Source organism: Pogoniulus pusillus, chromosome 7 (assembly GCF_015220805.1).
Source record: "Pogoniulus pusillus isolate bPogPus1 chromosome 7, bPogPus1.pri, whole genome shotgun sequence".
In the NCBI taxonomy this organism is placed as follows: domain Eukaryota; kingdom Metazoa; phylum Chordata; class Aves; order Piciformes; family Lybiidae; genus Pogoniulus; species Pogoniulus pusillus.
In genome coordinates, this window is record NC_087270.1 from 36,690,923 (window position 1) to 36,710,947 (window position 20,025).

At 48.9% G+C, this 20,025-nt stretch overlaps 1 protein-coding gene across 2 annotated transcripts in view; it reads left to right on the plus strand.

Moving 5' to 3' along the window:
* The window catches only part of ASXL2 (ASXL transcriptional regulator 2), a 108,670-nt gene that overhangs the window by 60,885 nt on the left and 27,760 nt on the right, over nucleotides 1-20,025 (plus strand). For both annotated transcript variants that reach the window (XM_064146500.1, XM_064146501.1), the window contains one exon: nucleotides 14,294-14,409. In XM_064146500.1, coding sequence (XP_064002570.1) covers nucleotides 14,294-14,409 — 116 coding nt within the window. The remainder of the gene's footprint in view (nucleotides 1-14,293; nucleotides 14,410-20,025) is intronic.

Genomic DNA, 20,025 nt, shown 5'->3' on the forward strand with positions numbered 1-20,025 from the left:
TCAAGAGAGACAAGGAACTGTTGGAGGGAGTCCAGCAGAGACTAAGATGATGATGATGGGACTGGAGCATCTCTAGGAGGAGGAAAGGCTGAGAGACCTGGGGCTGTTTAGCTTGGGGAAGAGCAGACTGAGAGGGGATCTTTTCAATACAGTGAAGGAAAAACACCTGACCTAATTAAAGACAATGTGGTCATTGTCTTCAGTGGCAGTGGCCTATGCTTTGAGAGTAAGAAATAAATCACTGTGCTTTGATGTGCTGTCTTTTAGTATAGAGTTAAAAGCCAGTAATAGTCTGAACACACACAAGCACCAGTTCCCAGTTGGAGGGCATGACCTGCTTTTGCTGGAAGAGCTTTGTGAGGGTGGCTCTTGGCTTCCTTAAGCAGTACCCTGATCATGACACTAACTTCAGGATGCCCTTTGCTGCCTCATGCCCCTACCAACTGTTTGAAAAAAAAAAAAAAAGGCAACTTCAAAAAAGAATTCTGTTTGGGTTATGTCATTTTGTTTCTTCCTGCTCAAGAGCTGGTAGAAAGATCAGCTTTCCTAAGTGCAGCCCATTCATGCCTGTGCTCGTGACTCAGGAGGAAGCTGTTTCCCAAGTATCACATTGTGCAATTTACCAAGGAATCTGCAGACACAAAGCCAAAAATGTTCCTTTTTTTCCCTTTATTTAGCTCAGTGTGTCTTCTGCTTAGTGTCCAGCTTTTGAGGGAGCTGGAGAGCTTCATAGTGGGCTGTATGGTCTCCCAGGGCTTACTCTCCACTAGTCAAGAAGTTACATTTCCATCAGGCTTCACAGCAAGTATTGTGGTTCTTAAGTTGCATGAGCTTTAGGCTGTGGTGACAGGTCCTCACACAGCTCCACTTGGTAGGAGATTTGAATATGTAGACAGTGACCTAGACAACTGGAGAAGTGGGACTTGTGTGAACCTCCTCAGGTTCAACAAGGCCAAGTGTGATGTCCTGCTCCTGGGTTGCGGCAACTCCTGCTAATCATCCAGGCTGGGAGATGAAGGGATGGGGAGCAGCCCTATGGAAATGGACTTGGTGGTGCTAGGGAGTGAAGGGCTGGACAGGAGCTGGCAGTGTGCACTCACATCACAGAAGCCAACTGCATCCCAGGCTGCATCCAAAGCAGTGTGGCCAGGAAGTCGATGGAGCTGATTCTGCCCCTCTGCTTTGCTGTAATCAGACTCCATCTGCAGTGCCATGTCCAGCTCTGGGGTTCTCAGCACAAGAGAGACAGGAGCCTCTTGGAGCAGGGCCAGAAGAAACCAAAATGATGATCTGAGAACAGGAACCCTACCACTGTGAGGACAGGCTGAGAGAGTTGTGGTTGTTCAGCCTGGAGTAGACAAAGCTGTAGGAAGACCTTGTGGTTGGGAGCCAATCATTTTAGCAGGGCCAGTTGTGACAGGACAAGGGGTGATGGTTTTGAGCTAAAAAGGGGAGATTTTGACAAAGTGGAAGGAAGAAATATTTCTCACTGGGGATGATGACAAACTGACTCAGGTTGCTCAGGGAGGTGGTAGAAGCCCTATCCCTAGATGTATTACAGGTCAAGTTGGACGAGGCTCTGACATGGTTCATCTGTTAGACAGTCTGACCTAGTACTCTAGTCAGTGGCATGGACTTTAACTGAGTTCCCTTCCAGCGTTTCTGAGTTATGCAGTGACACAGCTCCCTCCTTAGCATGGCTCTTTGGATTTTTTTAATGGTTTCTTCAGTAGCAAAAAAAACCACAACAAAAAACAAAGCAGAGTTGGAAGACATCACAGCTATCTCAATGCCACCAGACCCAACTGTCAGCTCCTTGTAGGAGCTGTTCAGCACCAGGTGTTACATATGGAGAACAAAACTCTATCTGACAGCAAAGACATCAGGAGGTTGTCACAGAATCCCAGCATGGTATGGGGGTGTGCAGCCTGCAGAAGAGGAGGCTCAGGGCAGACCTCAGTGCTGTCTGCAACTCCCTGAAGGGAGGCTGTAGCCAGGTGGGGTTGGTCTCTTCTGCCAGGCAACCAGCAACAGAAGCAGGGGACAGAGTGTCAAGTTGTGGCAGGGGAGGTCTAGGCTGGATGTTAGGAGGAAGTTGTTGTCAGAGAGAGTGATTGGCATTGGAATGGGCTGCCCAGGGAGGTGGTGGAGTCTCTGTGCCTGGAGGTGTTGAAGCAAAGCCTGGCTGGGGCACTTAGTGGTTGACTGGCCAGGGCTGGGTGCTAGGTTGGAGTGAATGATCTTGGAGGTCTCTTCCAACCTGGTTGGATCTATGATTCTATGATCAGCAAGATGCCTTCAAATGCTGCTGAGAGTAAAGTGGAGGGAAAATTATTTTTGTCTACTTAAAAGCCTGACTTTCCCAGTATGGCAGTGGCAGTGCCTCAGCCCAGGACTGTAAATTCAGCTGCATCCTTTCTCGCTGACAAAGAGGAGCACAAAAATGTTTTGCTTTCACGACCCTGTGCCTGCATTTGTGAGCATCTGAGGCTGGCGGCGCAGCGGGTGAGGACGCAGGTCACAACAACAGGAACTGGGAGCAGAGCCACAGGGGTGCTGGAGAGGCACATTTTTAAGTGCTGATTATTTTTTCCTCAGAACTGTGAGTATCTCAGTTTGGCTCTTTCTTTCCTTTCAGTGCAGAGTTGTGGAATCCATTGTCAAAAAGCAGGAGTTGTTTGGTGCCGCAGCATCAGAAGGGATCCGCTTCTGCTGCAGATGAGTCCGAGGCACACTGGGGTGGCAGCTGACAGCATTTAGTGTCTGTCAGCTATTTTTAATGTGCATTTGCAAATTAATGGAAATTAGTTTGGGCTGTGAGTTGGAAATGCTTGTTGACAATTCATTCCACATGAGGACTCCTCTGTTCCCAAGCAATTGGTCCCATATGGAGTGAATCAGGAAGAGTTAATCACAAACAACTGTGAGGAAGGGTTACAATAGCTTTGTTTTAGTCTGTTTGACATTGGACTCTAGCAGCTGGTCTCTCAGCTGCAGAGAGGAAACTGAACATGTTGTAGTAGGTGTAGTGCTGGGAGATATAATTTAGTGATCATAGAATGATATGGGTTGGAAGGAACCCTTTAAAGTCATCTAGTTCCAACCCCCCCTGTAATGGGTATGGACACCTTCCACTAGATCAGCTTGCTCAAGACCTTATCCAGCCTGGCTTTAAACACCTCCAGGGAGGGGGAGTTCTCTGTTCCAGTGTCTCACCACTTACTGTAAATAATGTCTCATGTCCAGTCTAAATCTGCTCTTCTCAACCATCACTCCATTCTCTTTCACCTTATCCCAAGAAGTCCTTGTCAAAAGTCCCTCTCTTTGCAGCCCCACTTCAAGTCCTCCAGGCCACCACAAGGTCTCCCCAGAGACTTCTTTTCTGCAGGCTAACAGCCCCAAATTTCTTAGCCTGCTCCCAGGGGAGGTGCTTCAACCTTCTGGTCATCTTCATGGCCCTCCTCTGGACCTGCTCTGGCAGTTTCATGTCCTCTTTATGCTGTGGTGACCCGGCAGTGCTAGGTTAATGGTTGGACTCCATGATCTTGAAGGCCTCTTTAAACCAAATGATTTGACTATTATGTGAATTTAATCCTAGTTATGTGTCCTGCTCTGCCACAGCTACCAGCTGGACACATCCAAACATGTTTCAGCATGGCTCCTGGATAAAGAGGCTACTCTGCAGGGTGCTGCACACACTGTTCCTGCCTTAGGAGCTTGCAGACACATCACTTAAGTAACAGAAAGTAAAAGCAGAGAAGAGAACACATGGAAACAGTTTTAATTTGTCTATACTGGCTATTATTTGACCTCTCATTTAGGACTGTGAGCTTGCAGTGATGGGTCTAGAGCACAAGTCTTAGGAGGAGCAGCTGAGGGAACTGGGGTTTTTAAGCCTGGAGAAAAGGAAGCTTGGAGGAGAACTCACTCCTGAAAGCAGGTTGGAGTGAGGGGAGGTCAATCTCTCTTAAGGAACAAGTGGCAAGTACTGAGACATGTTGTGGTTTAGTGGAGACCTAACAGTGCTGGGTTAACTGTTGGAGGTGATGATCTTGGAAGTCTTTTTCAACCTTAATGGGTTTATGATTCTGTGATTCTATTTCAGTGAAGTACCCTAGAGCAGGTGTGGATCTGTTGGAGGTCAGGAGAGTCCTGCAGAGGAACCTTGCCAGGCTGGATGGGTGGGCAGAGGCCAATGAGATGAGATTTAACAATGCCAAGGGCAGGGTTCTGCACTTTGGCCACAACAACCCCAAGCAGTGCGACAGGCTGGGGACAGAGTGGCTGAGAGCAGCCAGGAAGAAAGCGACCTGGGATGCTGGCAGAGAGTAGCTGAAGATGAGCCAGCAGTGTGCCCAGGTGGCCAGGAGAGCCAATGGCATCCTGGCCTGGATCAGGAACAGTGTAGCCAGTAGGACAAGGGAGGTTATTCTGCCCCTGGACTCAGCACTGGTCAGGCCACACCTTGAGTGCTGTGTCCAGTTCTGGGCTCCTCAGTTCAAGAGAGATGTGGAGATGCTGGAAGGTATCCAGAGAAGGGCAACGAGGGTGGTGAGGGGCCTGGAGCACAGCCCTGTGAGGAGAGGCTGAGGGAGCTGGGGGTGTGCAGCCTGCAGAAGAGGAGGCTCAGGGCAGACCTCATTGCTGTCTACAGCTGCCTGAAGGGAGGCTGTAGCCAGGTGGGGTTGGGCTCTTCTGCCAGGCAAGCAGCAACAGAAGAAGGGGACAGAGTGTCAAGTTGTGTCAGGGGAGGTCTAGGTTGGATGTTAGGAGGAAGTTGTTGTCAGAGAGAGTGATTGGCATTGGAATGGGCTGCCCAGGGAGGTGGTGGAGTCTCTGTGCCTGGAGGTGTTGAAGCCAAGCCTGGGTGAGGCACTTAGTGCCATGGTCTGGTTGCTTGGGCAGGGCTGGGTGCTAGGTTGGACTGGATGATCTTGGAGGTCTCTTTCAGCCTGCTCAGTTCTGTGACTCTGAATGCAACCGTTGGCATTTTGTTCTCTTCATCAGCTTTACTGCCTAAGAATTAGTTGGAACATTCCTAAATTGTCTAAATCATCTGGTTCAAAGTCAGCTCTGTGGTTTCACTGGTGAAGAAGAATGCTGCTTCAGAGGGTGAAAATCAGGAAGCTTCAAGTGCTGGGTGACTCGTGGTTCTTGTCCAAAATAGCTCTAGCACAACTGCTTTGTGTCTCAGGAATAAGTGGGTTGGCATCACTGCTGCTGCAGTCCAAGCTTAAGTGCATATCACCCTCATGTGCTTGTCAAACAACAAATAATCCTCTCAGAGGCCCTTGTGCTGACATTGGAAGCTTGTTTTGAGGCCTGTGTCTCTTGGTGACAGACCCTGGTTAAGTGGGTGAGAGACCTTCTCGTAGGCACAGGCGAGGTGGCAGCCGGGAAGGGAAAGTGATGTGCAAACCTTCACAGGTTCTGCTGTAGGATCTTCTGTAATCAGCATAGGAGGACTGGTGAGTTGGTTGTGATCAGATCTCAACCTTGAAGAGGAGGGCAGCTGTGCTGCCCTGAGGCAGTCACACTGAGGTGCTATGTGATGCAGGGAAGTGGAGTTCAAAGAAGCATGACCACATCTTTCCCCTTTCAAATGCCTGTGTTAGCTTCCTCGAGGGTTTGTGTCTGGCCGCATCTAATCTTCTCGGTGTTTGAGTCAGCAACCTAGAAATGTGTTCTGTTACCCTAGAACAAAGCATCTGAAGCATATGGTCCTGCTTATGTTCGCCTCTGTCTGCTGTGGAGAGATGCTGTGGATCAGCTGAGCTGCTCAGAAGTCTCTGTCTGCCCAGGACTATGGTCTGTGCCCTCTCTTTACTGACCCTGGGTAGATGTGGGCAGCTGTGGGGACCCTGCTGTGGGCTAGAACACCTCAGTAGCCCTGTGAAAACAAACCTGACAGCTGTGTGCCTGCTTAGCAACTTGCATCAGCTCATGAAATGACCTGATGCATGTTGGGACAGTGAAGGGATGTCTGCAGTGGGAGGTGTAGGACCTTCTTTTGATGACAGCAACTGTTAGATCAGTTGCTCATGTACCTTAACAAACTTGTTGTGCTCCACAAACCTTGCTTTGGCTCAGGAGCATGTGTGTCTGCAGTATGCTGTGGTAGGCAGTCACAAGTAGTACCCAAAAAAGGTATTTCATTGGAATGTAAGAAGAATCTCTTTTATAACTTACAGGAGGGTTCTTCGCAGCCACATGTGATCAGATTTGGACCCTTCACTCCAAGAGGGCACTGAGGTGCTGGAGCATGAGCACTTGCATGTCCAAGTGCAGGGTCCTGCAGCTGGGTGGAGGCAATGCCAAGCAGAAATGCAGGCTGGGCAGTGAGTGGCTGGAGAGCAGCCCTGAGGAGAGGGACTTGGGGGTGCAGGAGCCAGCAGTGTGCACTTGCAGCCCAGAAAGCCAAGCAGAACCTGGGCTGCAGCAGGAGAAGTGTGGCCAGCAGGGCCAGGGAGGTGATTCTCCCCCTCTGCTGTGCTCTGCTGAGACCCCACCTGGAGTACTGCATCCACTTCTGGAGCCGCCATTACAAGAGGGATGTGGAGATGCTGGAGTGTGTCCAGAGCAGGGCCAGGAGGATGCTGAGAGGGCTGGAGCTCCTCTGCTGTGAGCACAGACTGAAAGAGTTGGGGCTGTGCAGGCTGCAGAAGAGGAGGCTCCCAGGTGACCTTCTTGTGGCCTTCCAGGATCTGAAGGGGGCTACAAAAAAGCTGGGGAGGGACTTTTGAGGCTGTCAGGGAGTGGCAGGAGTGGGGGGAATGGAGCAAAGCTGGAGGTGGGGAGCTTGAGAGTGGAGGTGAGGAGGAAGTTGTTGAGCCTGAGAGTGGTGAGAGGCTGGACTGGGCTGCCCAGGGAGGTGGTTGAGGCCCCATGGCTGGAGGTGTTTGAGGCCAGGCTGTGTGAGGCTGTGTGCAGCCTGCTCTAGGGTAGGGTGTCCCTGGGCATGGCAGGGGGGTTGACACTGGCTGCTCCTTGTGGTCCCTTCCCACCCTGACTGATTCTATGATTCTAGGAGAGCTCATTGATGTTGGTCCCTCTGGTGCCAGCTGAGGTAGTTAGCCCTTAGAGCTGTCATTTTTTAATGTGTTTATACAAATTACTATGTTTATTTTCTTCCTTCTAGTACAACAAATGAAAACCATCAGTGTTGTTCAGATCAGTACAACATCTCCAAAGTCAAAACATTTTGGTGTTTGTGACTTGGCTGCTTGAGCACCCAGGGAGCTCTGCTTTCATCTGCCTTTGTCACTGCCATGTGTCCTCCCGGAAACTTGGACTTAAGCTTAGCAAGTGAGAGGGGTACAAATAACTGAGCGTTTGTCTTTTACTGTTTGAGTTCCTTTTGGTTTATAATTAGATTCTGAGCCTGCTGGGTTGGGGAATTCTCATTCCATTTGCACACATACTGTCTGCAGCTGGGTCTTCCAGTTCGTGGCTGTTCCTAGATGTGCTGCGTGCTGTGTCATGCCTCCCCACCCCCAATGCCTGGGCTGAAACTAGAACTACTTTTGTGTCATTTTGGTAAGCCTGGGGTTGGTTAACTGTGAGATCCTCCATAGCTGATAAGGCTGTGTGACAGAGATGTTGTCTGAAAGGTCTGTAATGCTGATGCATGTTTCTTTGACAGAAGCAGTTCTCAAAGGCTGTGCTTGGTTGTGCATCATGAGCTGGCAGCTCGTGGCTTGGATAGATTCACTCTGAAATGGGTCAAGAACTGCCTGGAGGGCTGGGCCCAGAGAGTGGTGGTGAATGTTGCCACATCCAGTTGGCAGCTCTCACTAGTGGTGTTCCCCAAGGATCAGTGCTGGGCCTAGTCCTGTTCAGTGTCTTCACTGATGATCTGGACCAGGGGATTGAGTCCTGCAGCAGTAAGTTTGCAGATGACACCAAGCTAGGAGGAGGTGTGGACCTGTTGGAGGGTAGGAGTGCCCCCACAGAGGGATCTTGCCAGGCTAGATGGGTGGGCAGAGGGCAATGGGATGAGATTGAACAAGGCCAAGTGCAGGGTTCTGCACTTTGGCCACAACAACCCCAAGCAGCGCTACAGGCTGGGGACAGAGTGGCTGAGAGCAGCCAGGCAGAGAGGAACCTGGGGGTGCTGGGAGAGAGTAGCTGAAGATGAGCCAGCAGTGTGCCCAGGTGGGCAGGAGAGGCAGTGGCATCCTGGCCTGGGTCAGGAACAGTGTGGGCAGCAGGACAAGGGAGGTTATTCTGCCCCTGGACTCAGCACTGGTCAGGCCACACCTTGAGTGCTGTGTCCAGTTCTGGGCTCCTCCATTGCAGAGAGATGTTGAGGTGCTGGAAGGTGTCCAGAGAAGGGCAAGGAAGCTGCTGAGGGGCCTGGAGCACAGCCCTGTGAGGAGAGGCTGAGGGAGCTGGGGGTGTGCAGCCTGGAGAAGAGGAGGCTCAGGGCTGACCTCATTGCTGTCTACATCTACCTGAAGGGAGGCTGTAGCCAGGTGGGGTTGGGCTCTTCTGCCAGGCAAGCAGCAACAGAAGAAGAGGACACAGTCTCCAGTTGTGCTGGGGGAGGTCTGGGCTGGATGTTAGGAGGAAGTTGTTGTCAGAGAGAGTGATTGGCATTGGAATGGGCTGCCCAGGGAGGTGGTGGAGTCTCTGTGCCTGGAGGTGTTGAAGCCAAGCCTGGGTGAGGCACTTAGTGCCATGGTCTGGTTGCTTGGGCAGGGCTGGGTGCTAGGTTGGAGTGGATGATCTTGGACGTCTCTTCCAACCTGGTTGATTCTGTGGTTTTATGATCACAAAAAGCTCCACACTGACCTGCCCTTCTGGTGAAAAGCCATCACAAACATGCAGAGCTGGTGTTGGGGTTTTGATGTCGCATCTTTGGCTCAGCTTGTCAGACATTTCTTTAAGTGATGTCTTCCTGGCATTAAGCTACTTTGTGAGAGCAGCTTGGTGCCAACTTTGTCTTCACCAGAGCAGAATGCTACGGAGCTGAGTCTTTCCTTTTCTCTTCCCTTCTTTTTTTTGTCAGTACTTCATTGATGTCCTTTCCTAGAGTGGAGGAATTGCCCTGTGTAACCACAGAAGAAACAGATAAATAAATTTGCTCTGAGAAAGCTCTAAACTGAGAGAGAAAGAGGGTAAGAGTTCAGGTGAAATCACTGAAGCGTGGAGTGATCAGGCACAGACTTGCTGAGTGCTTCAGTCTGTTTTTTCAGAGCTGCCAGTGCAAGAGCCATGTGAGTCTCTCCATATGAAGCAAAGAGCTGATTATTTCTGTCTATTAAACTGTAAGCTGCTAGCAGGCATGCATAATCTTTAGCAGAGCAGCAGAAGCTTCAGCTTCACCCAGGGTTGGTGCAGGAGATGGAGTTCTGGGAAGTCACAACTGGACACTTATTTTTTGCCTATTACTTCTTCCTTCATTTTAGCAAGGAACAGTTATACGGGGGAGAAGTCTCTTGAAAGGGCTGTCTCACTTGTAAGGGTGATACTGTTTTGATTTGAATTCATGATCAAGTTCTTGTTCTCTTTCTGCTAAACATGTAGAAAAGAAGGGCACTGGATTAACTGGAGAAGTTTCTGTGCTTCTCAGAATGCATTTTAATGGGTTTCACTAGAAGTTTTTCATGTGCTACATCTGGATCCCATCATCTGGTTGAAATTGGGTTATTTTAAGCTTTTGACTGCGCATAGTTGAAGGGGGAGTATTGTATTTTTAGCTCAGTTTGCCTGTACTTTCTTCTCCAAGGGAGCAAAGTGCAGCCTTTTCTCTCTGAACATGTAGATCTGAAGACAAAAAATATCACAGAATCAGTCAGGGTTGAAAGGGAGCACAAGGAGCAGCCAGTTCCAACCTCCCTGCCATGCCCAGGGACACCCTACCCTAGAGCAGGCTGCACACAGCCTCACACAGCCTGGCCTTAAACACCTCCAGCCACGGGGCCTCAACCACCTCCCTGGGCAACCCATTCCAGCTTCTCACCACTCTCATGCTCAACAACTTCCTCCTCACCTCCAGGCTGACTATGCCCACCTCCAGCTTTGCTCCATTCCCCCCACTCCTGCCACTCCCTGACAGCCTCAAAAGTCCCTCCCCAGCTTTTTTGTAGCCCACTTCAGATCCTGGAAGGCCACAAGAAGGTCACCTGGGAGCCTCCTCTCCTCCAGCCTGCACAGCCCCAACTCTTTCAGTGTGTGCTCACAGCAGAGCTGCTGCAGCCCTCTGAGCATCCTCCTGGCCCTGCTCTGGACACACTCCAGCATCTCCACATCCCTCTTGGAATAGAGGCTCTGAAACTGGATGCAGAAATGCATGTAGCCCTTGAGCAGGAACTTCAGATCTACTACTCTATTTTTTTCCATTTTATAATCTCCCAAGGCCAAAGAAAATCAGTGACAAAACCTCAGTAGAGCTCTTGCTTCCCAGCTCCAGCCAGGATACAGAAGTAGGGACCTGCTCTCTGTGCCTACACTGCTTTGCCCCAAGCTCTACTGCAAGAGCGATGAGAGCAGATGCAGGGCTGGTGGCAGTGCCTGCCAATGGGATGTGTCTTAAGTCTAGATCACTCTGCACTTTGGTGCTGTTAAAGGGCAGGTATCTCGTGCCTGAAGACTGTATGGAAACTGCTTCTGTGCCAGATAGTCAATCAAGTCATAGAATCAACCAGATTGGAAGAGACCTCCAAGATCATTCACTCCAACCTAGCACCCAGCCCTGCCCAAGCAACCAGACCATGGCACTAAGTGCCTCAGCCAGGCTTGGCTTCAACACCTCCAGGCACAGCGACTCCACCACCTCCCTGGGCAGCCCATTCCAATGCCAATCACTCTCTCTGACAACAACTTCCTAACAACATCCAGCCTAGACCTCCCCTGCCACAACTCCAGAATGTGTCCCCTCATCCTGTCGCTGCTTGCCTGGCAGAAGAGGCCAACCCCCACCTGTCTACAGCCTCCCTTCAGGGAGTTGCAGACAGCAATGAGGTCAGCCCTGAGCCTCCTCTTCTGCAGGCTGCACACCCCCAGCTCCCTCAGCCTCTCCTCACAGGGCTGTGCTCCAGGCCCCTCACCAGCTTCGTTGCCCTTCTCTGGACATGTTCCAGCACCTCAACATCTCTCTTGAATTGAGGGGCCCAGAACTGGACACAGGACTCAAGGTGTGGCCTGACCAGTGCTGCGCACAGGGGCAGAGTAACCTCCCTTGTCCTGCTGGCCATACTGTTCCTGATCCAGGCCAGGATGCCATTGGCTCTGCTGCCCACCTGGGCACACTGCTGGCTCATTCAGCTGCTCTCTACCAGCACCCCCAGGTTCCTCTCTGCCTGACTGCTCTCAGCCACTCTGTCCCCAGCCTGTAGTGCTGCTTGGGGTTGTTGTGGCCAAAGTGCAGAACCCTGCCCTTGGCCTTGTTCAATCTCATCCCATTGCCCTCTGCCTGGCCAGGTCCCTCTGCAGGGCTCTCCTACTCTCCAACAGCTCCACACCTGCTTCTACTTGGTGTCATTTGCAAACTTACTGCTGCTGAGCTCAATTCCCTTGTCCAGATCATCAGTGAAGATACTGATCAGGACTGGGCCCAGCACTGATCCTTGGGAAATACCAATATGTACAAATGATTGTGCTCAATCAAATGGCAGGTGGATTATGGACTTCAGACTCCTATTGAGTGGAATAAATTATCCAAGTGCCTTCCTCCTTCATAAGATGGCATCAATCTCTGTATTATGTGCAGCCCCAGTGGCTCATTAGGTGATGCTCATGAAGCTGTTGTCCAGAAGAAGCCCTTTTATCCCTGACAGATGTTTATATCTAATGCTCTGAATATAAGTTTAGCAGAACAATTTTATTGCTCCAAAATATTTGGATTCCACTTATCCATAGATGAGAGTTTCTTTTCTTTTATATATTTGATTAATGCATTTGAAGTGTATTTGAAACTATATCTCTGAGTTTTAAAAGATAGAGGGATCCAGCAACCCCCACCCCTGTTCCAGGAACTGTTGTGTGAGTGCTTCAGAAGCTCATGTCCTTTGCTTCCATCCCTAAGCCTGTTGCAGTGTCAATATACAAGGTCCAGATTGTGTTTTTACACAGTAGTATTTGGGTAGGTTAGTTTTGGCTGTCTTCAGCCAAAGAAGTTGGTTTCAGTTGTCTTTAGCCACAGCTTACACAAAAGACTCTGTCAGATTAATTTCAGTTTTGCAAACTGCTCTGGTTTTGCTTCTGATTGAAATGTGTTTTGACTCCCAGGTTCTCCAGCAATTGCAGATGTGTTTTTCCTTTACTTCTAGCACATTTTTAATGCTTTAAATGTGTTTCATGCTGTTAAATAGTTAGCGTGTTAGTTGAGATGTCTGTAACATAGCATCCCAGCACAGTGGGGTTAGAAAGGATCTTTGGAGTTCATCTGGTCCAACCCTTTTGATGAAACAGGCTTAGGCAGAGCAAGTTTGCCAGGATTGCAATGTCACAGAATCATAAAATCAAGCAGGTTGGAAGAGACCTCCAAGATCATCCAGTCCAACCTAGCACCCAGCCCTATCCAGTCAACCAGACCATGGCACTAAGTGCCTCAGCCAGGCTTTGCTTGAACACCTCCGGGGACGGTGCCTCCACCACCTCCCTGGGCAGCCCTTTCCAATGCCAATCACTCTCTGCCAACAACTTCCTCCTAACATCCAGCCTAGACCTACCCTGCCACAACTTGAGACTGTGCCCCCTCATCCTGTTGCTGCTTGCCTGGCAGAAGAGGCCAACTCCCACCTGGCTGCAGCCTCCCTGCAGGTAGTTGCAGACAGCAATGAGGTCAGCCCTGAGCCTCCTCTTCTGCAGGCTGCACACCCCCAGCTCCTTCAGCCTCTCCTCTTAGGGTTTGTGTTCCAGGCCCCTCACCAGCTTTGTTGCCCTGCTCTGGACACCTTCCAGCACCTCAACATCTCTCTTGAATTGAGGGGCCCAGAAGTGGACACAGTACTCAAGGTGTGGCCTGAGCAGTGCTGAGTACAAGTTTGGAATCTCTCCAGGGGAGGAGGCTCCACAACCTCTCTTGGGCAGTCTATTCCAGTGCTCTGGCACTCTCACTGGAAAGAAATTTCTCTTCCTGCTCAGACAGAACTTCTTGGGGTCCAGGTTGTGCTTGTTGCTTCTTGTCCTATTGCTGGGCACCATGGAAAAGAATCTGGCCCCATCACCTTGATTCCTGACATCTAGATATTTCTAAGCATTCAGAAGATCTCCTCTTAGACTGCCCTTCTCCAGGTCTCTCAGTTTTCCCTCCTCAGAGATTCTCCAGTCTTGTCATCACCTTCATAGCCTCTGCTGGACTCTCTTCTGTAATTCCTTGTCTCTTTTGAACTAGGGAGCCCAAAACAGAACCCAGTACTCCAGATATTGTCTCACACAGGAATGTAAATGAGCTGTTTCATCCCAGGACAGGGATCCATTAGGGCCAATAGCTCAGCAGATTAACCTTGGTTGTTGGACAGTACAGTGTATCTCTGCCAAGACAATGGAGATAAATCCATGATGATGTGAGCCTGGGAGTGAATGATTTCCCTCCCTGGCCATGCATCCATCACCCTGTCTCTGCCAGAGCAGAGTTGTTGAGTATGCTGTGCTGAACAGGTCTATTCAAGCTATTAAGTGTTACTTAATTCCCATCCCTGCTCTGCTGCTTGTGAGACCTTTTAAAACACAAAACTTGAAGCCTTTAGGACTCTGCATGTCTGGGACTAGATTTCTTTAAGCAGCTTAATTCTCATCTGCTGAGAATGTCTTTATTTAGTGGGATATCCTGTATATTCCCTGATTCCTTTTCAGAAAGGAGCAAGTGATGTTCCACTTCCTTTGCATGTCATTTATCTTCCTATTCTTGCGTGGGACAGAGATTTGGTCTGATCAGAAAGTGCTGTTGTTTAGGTGTCTGACTGCAGGACGTTCCAGATGAAGACAACCACTGCCTGTGTTGTTATTTCCATCTAGATTTGAACTGGCCAAACTTGCACCAGCCCGAAGCTTTTCCTCCAGCTGCAGTGTTGTTTGATAGCAGCTATTTACAACAGTAATAAAAAAGAGCTGGACAAGAGATGATAAATCTGAAGTTGGTCACAGGTATTGCTGTTGGCTTTCAGAGGAAAACAGCTGCCTTGGTGGTGGGGAGGAAAGAGAAATGATTCTTTGTGCAAAGAGGTGCAATTTTGATGAGCCTCATGAGACAATCTGAAATGGTGAGGACTGGCTAACGTGCTGCAGGCACAGTAAGGGTCAGATTATGCCTGTGTGTATATATTTGGTTTGTTTTCTTTTCTTGTAGTGTCATCTAGACTGTCACAGACATCCTCTCCTCAGTCAGGCTGCCCGTCACCTTCCATCCAGGCAGGCAAAGTCATCTCCTCATCGCAGAAGCACAGCAAAAAGGCACTCAAACAGGTAAGGAGCCTAGCCCAGAACCTGGTTCAGGGATTGTTGCAGTGGTTTTTCTTTCTCTGGTAGATACCTTTCTCAGTAAAACTGCATTCTGCAGGGAGGTAACTCAGGGTTGCCTGGCTGTCCCAGAGTAAACAGTTCTGCCTTGTTAAAATATCCCTTTCTCTTAAAGGTGATTCAGAATTGTTGTGGTTTTTAGTTATTTGCTTTCCCCCTGGAGACTCTTTCATTATTATTTTAACGAACAAATGCAAGATGTTATTTCTTTTCACCCTACCCTTTGATTGTGCTTAGCTTTCTCTAGTCTAAATAAATTGAAAGTATTTGGGGAGAATAATTTAATCTATGGACTTCTTCCTTGAGTTAGCAGCATATTGTCCCTTCCAAGGCATTCTGGTTTTGTATATGTGGAGAGAAGAAGGGGAAGGAGAGCACAATGACTTTGTGTTGCTCCTCTGCTGGGTATTGGGGGAGAAAGAGGAGGACTGACTGTTTTCCAAGCATGCAGAATGACTCTTGTGTAGACAGAGATAATTTTATGTAGGCAGAATGAAATGGGTGTTTGTACTTCAGATTATCTGTTTCTCCTGACGAGGAGTGCAAGATGAATTAGCCTTGAGTGTCCTATTTGCAGATGTTTCCCCACCTGCATGGTTCAGCTTTCCATGATCCTTTGACAGGAAATGCTTTACAAGGGTCAGATTTACTCCTCAGTGAAGTCAAAACCTGTAAGGAGTTAGGAATCAAGCTGCAGAGGAGGTGCTAGTCCAGAGTTTGTCACAGACAGGATTTACCTTTTCCAGCCCAGACTGTTCATGGTGTTCTCCAGCTAAGAAGCAACACTGAGGGTGGCATCCAGCTAGCAGAGGTGTCTGTGGCATTGGGAAGAGCATCTGCAGTGGGAGAGAAGAATATGATTAGAGCAGATTGTTGAAGAGAATGTTACAGGGGAAGATAAGGCAATGGGATGAACTGGAGCACTGGTTCTAGCAGAAGAGGGTTGATGTCAAAAAGAGATGCCAGTTTTAGGGTATCTTCTCTCACTTGTCTGTTCCTTGACAGAAGCATCAGTGTTACTCTGATTGCTCCTTGCTGCTGATAGCTGCAATAAAGCTGCAAGATTATGTTGTCACTTTAGGGAGATGTTCTTCTGAAGTTCAGATTCAAGCTTCCCCTTGATTTGAGTCTTCAGAAAATGGCTTCTCACTCATTCAGCAAGATATGAATTGTATTCTTTGCCTTTCCTTCCTCATCACTTTAAGCCTGACTGGAAATCATTTCTTTCTGATGTCTGCAAAGCCTTTTCTCTCTGAACAGAGTGATCAGTCTCAGGGGATGTGATGAACCTCTTACTTTTCTTGTGCTCAGTGGTTCCTCTCTATTCTCTCTGGTGTATAGGCTCTTGTTTCACAGAATCACAGGTTGGAAGGGACTCCTGGACAAAGTCACACTTCATTTCCAAACCAGCACTCCAAACTTATACACCATTTAGCTTTTTTCTCTTCCCAGCCTCCACCCTTACATGCCTACTAATTTGTTTGTTTCCATTTCTGAGTTCCCCATGCTCCTGCTCCTACCAGCTTTCCCCCACCGTTATATTAATTCCTCTCTGACTCTGCTTTTCCTCTCTGCTCTGCAGCTTTCTTATTCTGAGATGTCTGCTTCCCAATCAGCCTTGTTCCAGCACTATTGCTGAGTGTAATGGAATATGTCAGAGCCAGTGAATTCCAAAGCTAAAACAATGTTTTCAGTTGCAATGTTAATCTCATTGGTTTGGGGGGCAAAAAATAATCAGAAACCCTAGAAGAGCAATGAGGAGCTACATGGAGGCCTTGCAGAGCTGTTTGTACTTAACATTCCTGCAGTTGCCTGCAGGGCAAAAAGCTATTCCCGATGCTAACTGTAGAATCGTTTTGGTTGGAAGAGAGCTTTAGGACCAACCAGTCCCACCATTACCCCAGCACTGCCAGATCACCACTAAACCATGTCCCTTAGGACCACATCTCCACATCTTTTCAATCCCTCTAGGGATGGTAACTCCACCACTTGTCTTGCATTGCAACAGCTCATCTCCTTGTGCTCAGCTCTTGTGGCCCAGAGCAGAGCATCAGGATCTAGTGTGATGGTTTGGGTATTACCCACTCCCCACACTTAAGAAAATCACCCAGACTAGACTCAGCCAAGCTGGAAATTGAATGAAGCTTTATATTTACAGCTTAGCACGATAGACAAGCAGGTGTTTACAATCTATACAGCTATAGACAGAACTATACAAGTTAAAAAGGTAATACAGAAACACAACAGCCCTACCAGAAACCTGAGTCCTCAGGAGGGGCTCTCAACCATCTTTCCACCTCCTTTCCACCCCTCTACCTTATCCCAGAGTTTGCCTTACATGCAAGGTGAGTTTGGAGGGTTGGCCAGGGGGGTTAGGAAGCAGAGGGATTAGTTACACAGACAGCAGGTTAGGGAGAGAAGAGAGGCAGCCAGAGCCAGAGAGAACAACTCTGTTATCTATATTTATCTTCTTATTTTCATACATCTCAGCAAGCCTATGAGTGTGGTAGCCATCACCACTGTTTCCTTTTCACAGCCTATGATCTAATTCTTATCACCAAAATATTCCACCTGGCTTCAAACTAGCACAGATCCTCAGCACAGGAGAGACATGGACCTGTTGGAATGAGCCCAGAGGAGGCCACAAGTATGATCTGAGGGCTGGAACCACTCTGCTGAGGACAGGCTGAGAGAGCTGGGATTACTTCTCCTGGAGAAGAGAAGGCACTGGGGAGATCTTGTTGAGGCCTTTCAGTACTCAAAGAGGCCTATCAGAAAGCTGGGAACAGACTGGTTAGCAGGGCCTGTTGGGACAGGACAAGGAGTGATGGCTTTAAACTTAAAGAGAAGGGATTTAGACAAGGAAGAAATATTTCATGCAAGGGAGGTGAGACACTGGCCCAGCTTGCTCAGAGGAGGTAGAAGCCTGTTGCATTTAGAGAAGGATAAACTTGGAAAGAGATGAATTGCCTTGCATTCTGGATGGTCCTCAGAGATTGGAGGGGCTAGGGGCAGCTGGACTTACCTCTTGCTCAGCTGATTGTGGGTACTGCAGGCCCAGCAGTTCTTTTTACAGTTAAAGAGGGAGCTAAGGATGCTCATTGGCATCATTTGCAGTTGTGCTTTACAGCACAGTTTCTGACCTCAGCAGTGGGGTTCACCTCAGAGTTGCCCTCTGTGCAAATGCACCTGCCTGCTGAGGAACATCTGCCCTCCACTGAGGGGAGAACAAAGGACAAGTTAAGGCAAACTAAACAAAGAAACCAACGAGCTTTTGCACACAGGCAGGGAGGGAGGGAGGATTTGGGCAAGTTGGGGTGAGGGGAAAGTTGGCAGGCTGCTGCTGGTGGATTCTGCCTTGCTTTGGGGTCTCTGGAGAGGAGACTCTCTTGAGACCCTGAGAGAGAGACCTGCAGGAGAGACCTTTGAGACCATGAGAGAGAGACCTGCAGGAGAGATCTTTAAGAGACCCTTCTGCTGCTTCCAGAGGCTTCTGAAGCTGTGGCACCTAGAAGCTGCTGCCCAGTTGCTGCTTTGCTGATTGCCTGATTCTAGACAGAGGTGGGGTGGGGTCTTGTCTGGCTGGAGCTGAGGGCAGCTGAGTGTAGCTAGGGGGTGTCACAGGAGAGCTGAGCCTCATACCTCTACTCAGTGTTTACAAGGAGGTGTTTGAGAAGATAGAACCAGGCTTTGGTGAAGGAAGAGGGATGATGAAGATTTACTGAAGAAAGCCCCTAACATTTATTACAGAAGTGTGAAGCTGACACAGAACTTAAGAATCATAGAATCATAGAATCAACCAGGTTGGAAGAGACCTCCAAGATCATCCAGTCCAACCTAGCACCCAGCCCTATCCAATCAACTAGACCATGGCACTAAGTGCCTCATCCAGGCTTTTCTTGAAGACCCCCAGGGACGGTGCCTCCACCACCTCCCTGGGCAGAGATATCTAATGAATTATTGTTTCCTCCTCTGCCCACACACCCCTCAGATACCATTGGTGTGGACACCTTGGGTGCTGCATGACCAACATCTGTGGTGACAGAGGGAACAGCAGCACGTTTATTTTGCCTAAGCCCATAAAAATGCTGCAGTTAAAGAGCAGACAGAGCAGGTGATGGACAGAATGCACAAAACATACAATACATCTACAACTGCCTGAAGGGAGAATGTGTCCAGAGAAGGGTGACAGAGCTGGTGAGGGGCCTGCCACACAGCCCTGTGAGGAGCTGGAGGTGTTTAGCCTGGAGAAGAGGAGGCTCAGAGGTGACCTCATTGCTTTTATTCTCCTTTGGATGTTATATGAAAAAAGAGGATCCTGTGTGATCTGGTATAGGAGATCCTGCTCTGGCAGGGGGTTGGACTAGATGATCTTTCAAGGTCCTTTCCATCCCCTGACATTCTGTGATTCTGTGCTGTCTACAGCTGCCTGAAGGGAGGCTGTAGCCAGGTGGGGTTGGGCTCTTCTGCCAGGCAAGCAGCAACAGAAGAAGGGGACAGAGTGTCAAGTTGTGTCAGGGGAGGTCTAGGTTGGATGTTAGGAGGAAGTTCCTGGCAGAGAGAGTGATTGGCATTGGAATGGGCTGCCCAGGGAGGTGGTGGAGTCTCTGTGCCTGGAGGTGTTGAAGCCAAGCCTGGCTGAGGCCCTTAGTGCCATGGTCTGGTTGCTTGGGCAGGGCTGGGTGCTAGGTTGGAGTGGATGATCTTGGAGGTCTCTTCCAACCTGGTTGATTCTGTGATTCTATTAATGGTTTGGGTTGGAAAGGACCTCTGAAGGTTATCTAGTCCCACCCCCTGAACACAGTAGTGCTCTTCATAGTCTCATATGTTCTTGATGTTCGTTGTTGCCTGTAGCTCATCTTCAAACCACAGAATTTCTGGAAGCCTTCTGAACTTGTTTATGGATTTTTGATACACATGTGAGTGCCAGGTCTCTCCTTTGAACTCTCTGTCTCTCTTTAAGTAGCTTTTGACCTCAGTAAGGGGAGGTTAATTGTGCATTTCAGAGGAATTCCATTCTGCTTTGTTTCACCTTGGCTGAATGCTTACTTGAAGTGGATAAATAGGAACTATTTAGTATTAGAAAATAGGACTCTAAAGTGTCCATTCATTACCTTCATCCTTTTGTGTCTGTGCAAACCCTAAGCTGGTTGGTCTTCTGTTCTCTTTGTGTGGCAGATTTCCTGCAGGTTCCTGCATATTTTCATTCTCCTATTTTTATATTGTTATTCACAGAATAGCAGAATCATTAAGGTTGGAAAGGACCTCCAAGATCATCATGTCTGGCTGTTAACCAAGCACTGCCAGGTCACCACTAAACTGTGTCCCTCAGCTTTTCAATCCCTACAGGGATGTGGGGACTCCAACATTTCCCTGGACAGCCTGTTTCAGGGCTTGACAACTCTTTTTGGGGAAGAAACAGTTCCCTGTGTCCAACCTAAACCTCCTCTGGCATAAAGTGAAGCTGTTTCCCCTCTTGTTCCATTGCTTGAGATAGGAGACCGACCCCCACCTCACTCCAGTCTCCTTTCAGGGAGTTGTATAGAGCCAGGTCACCCCTGA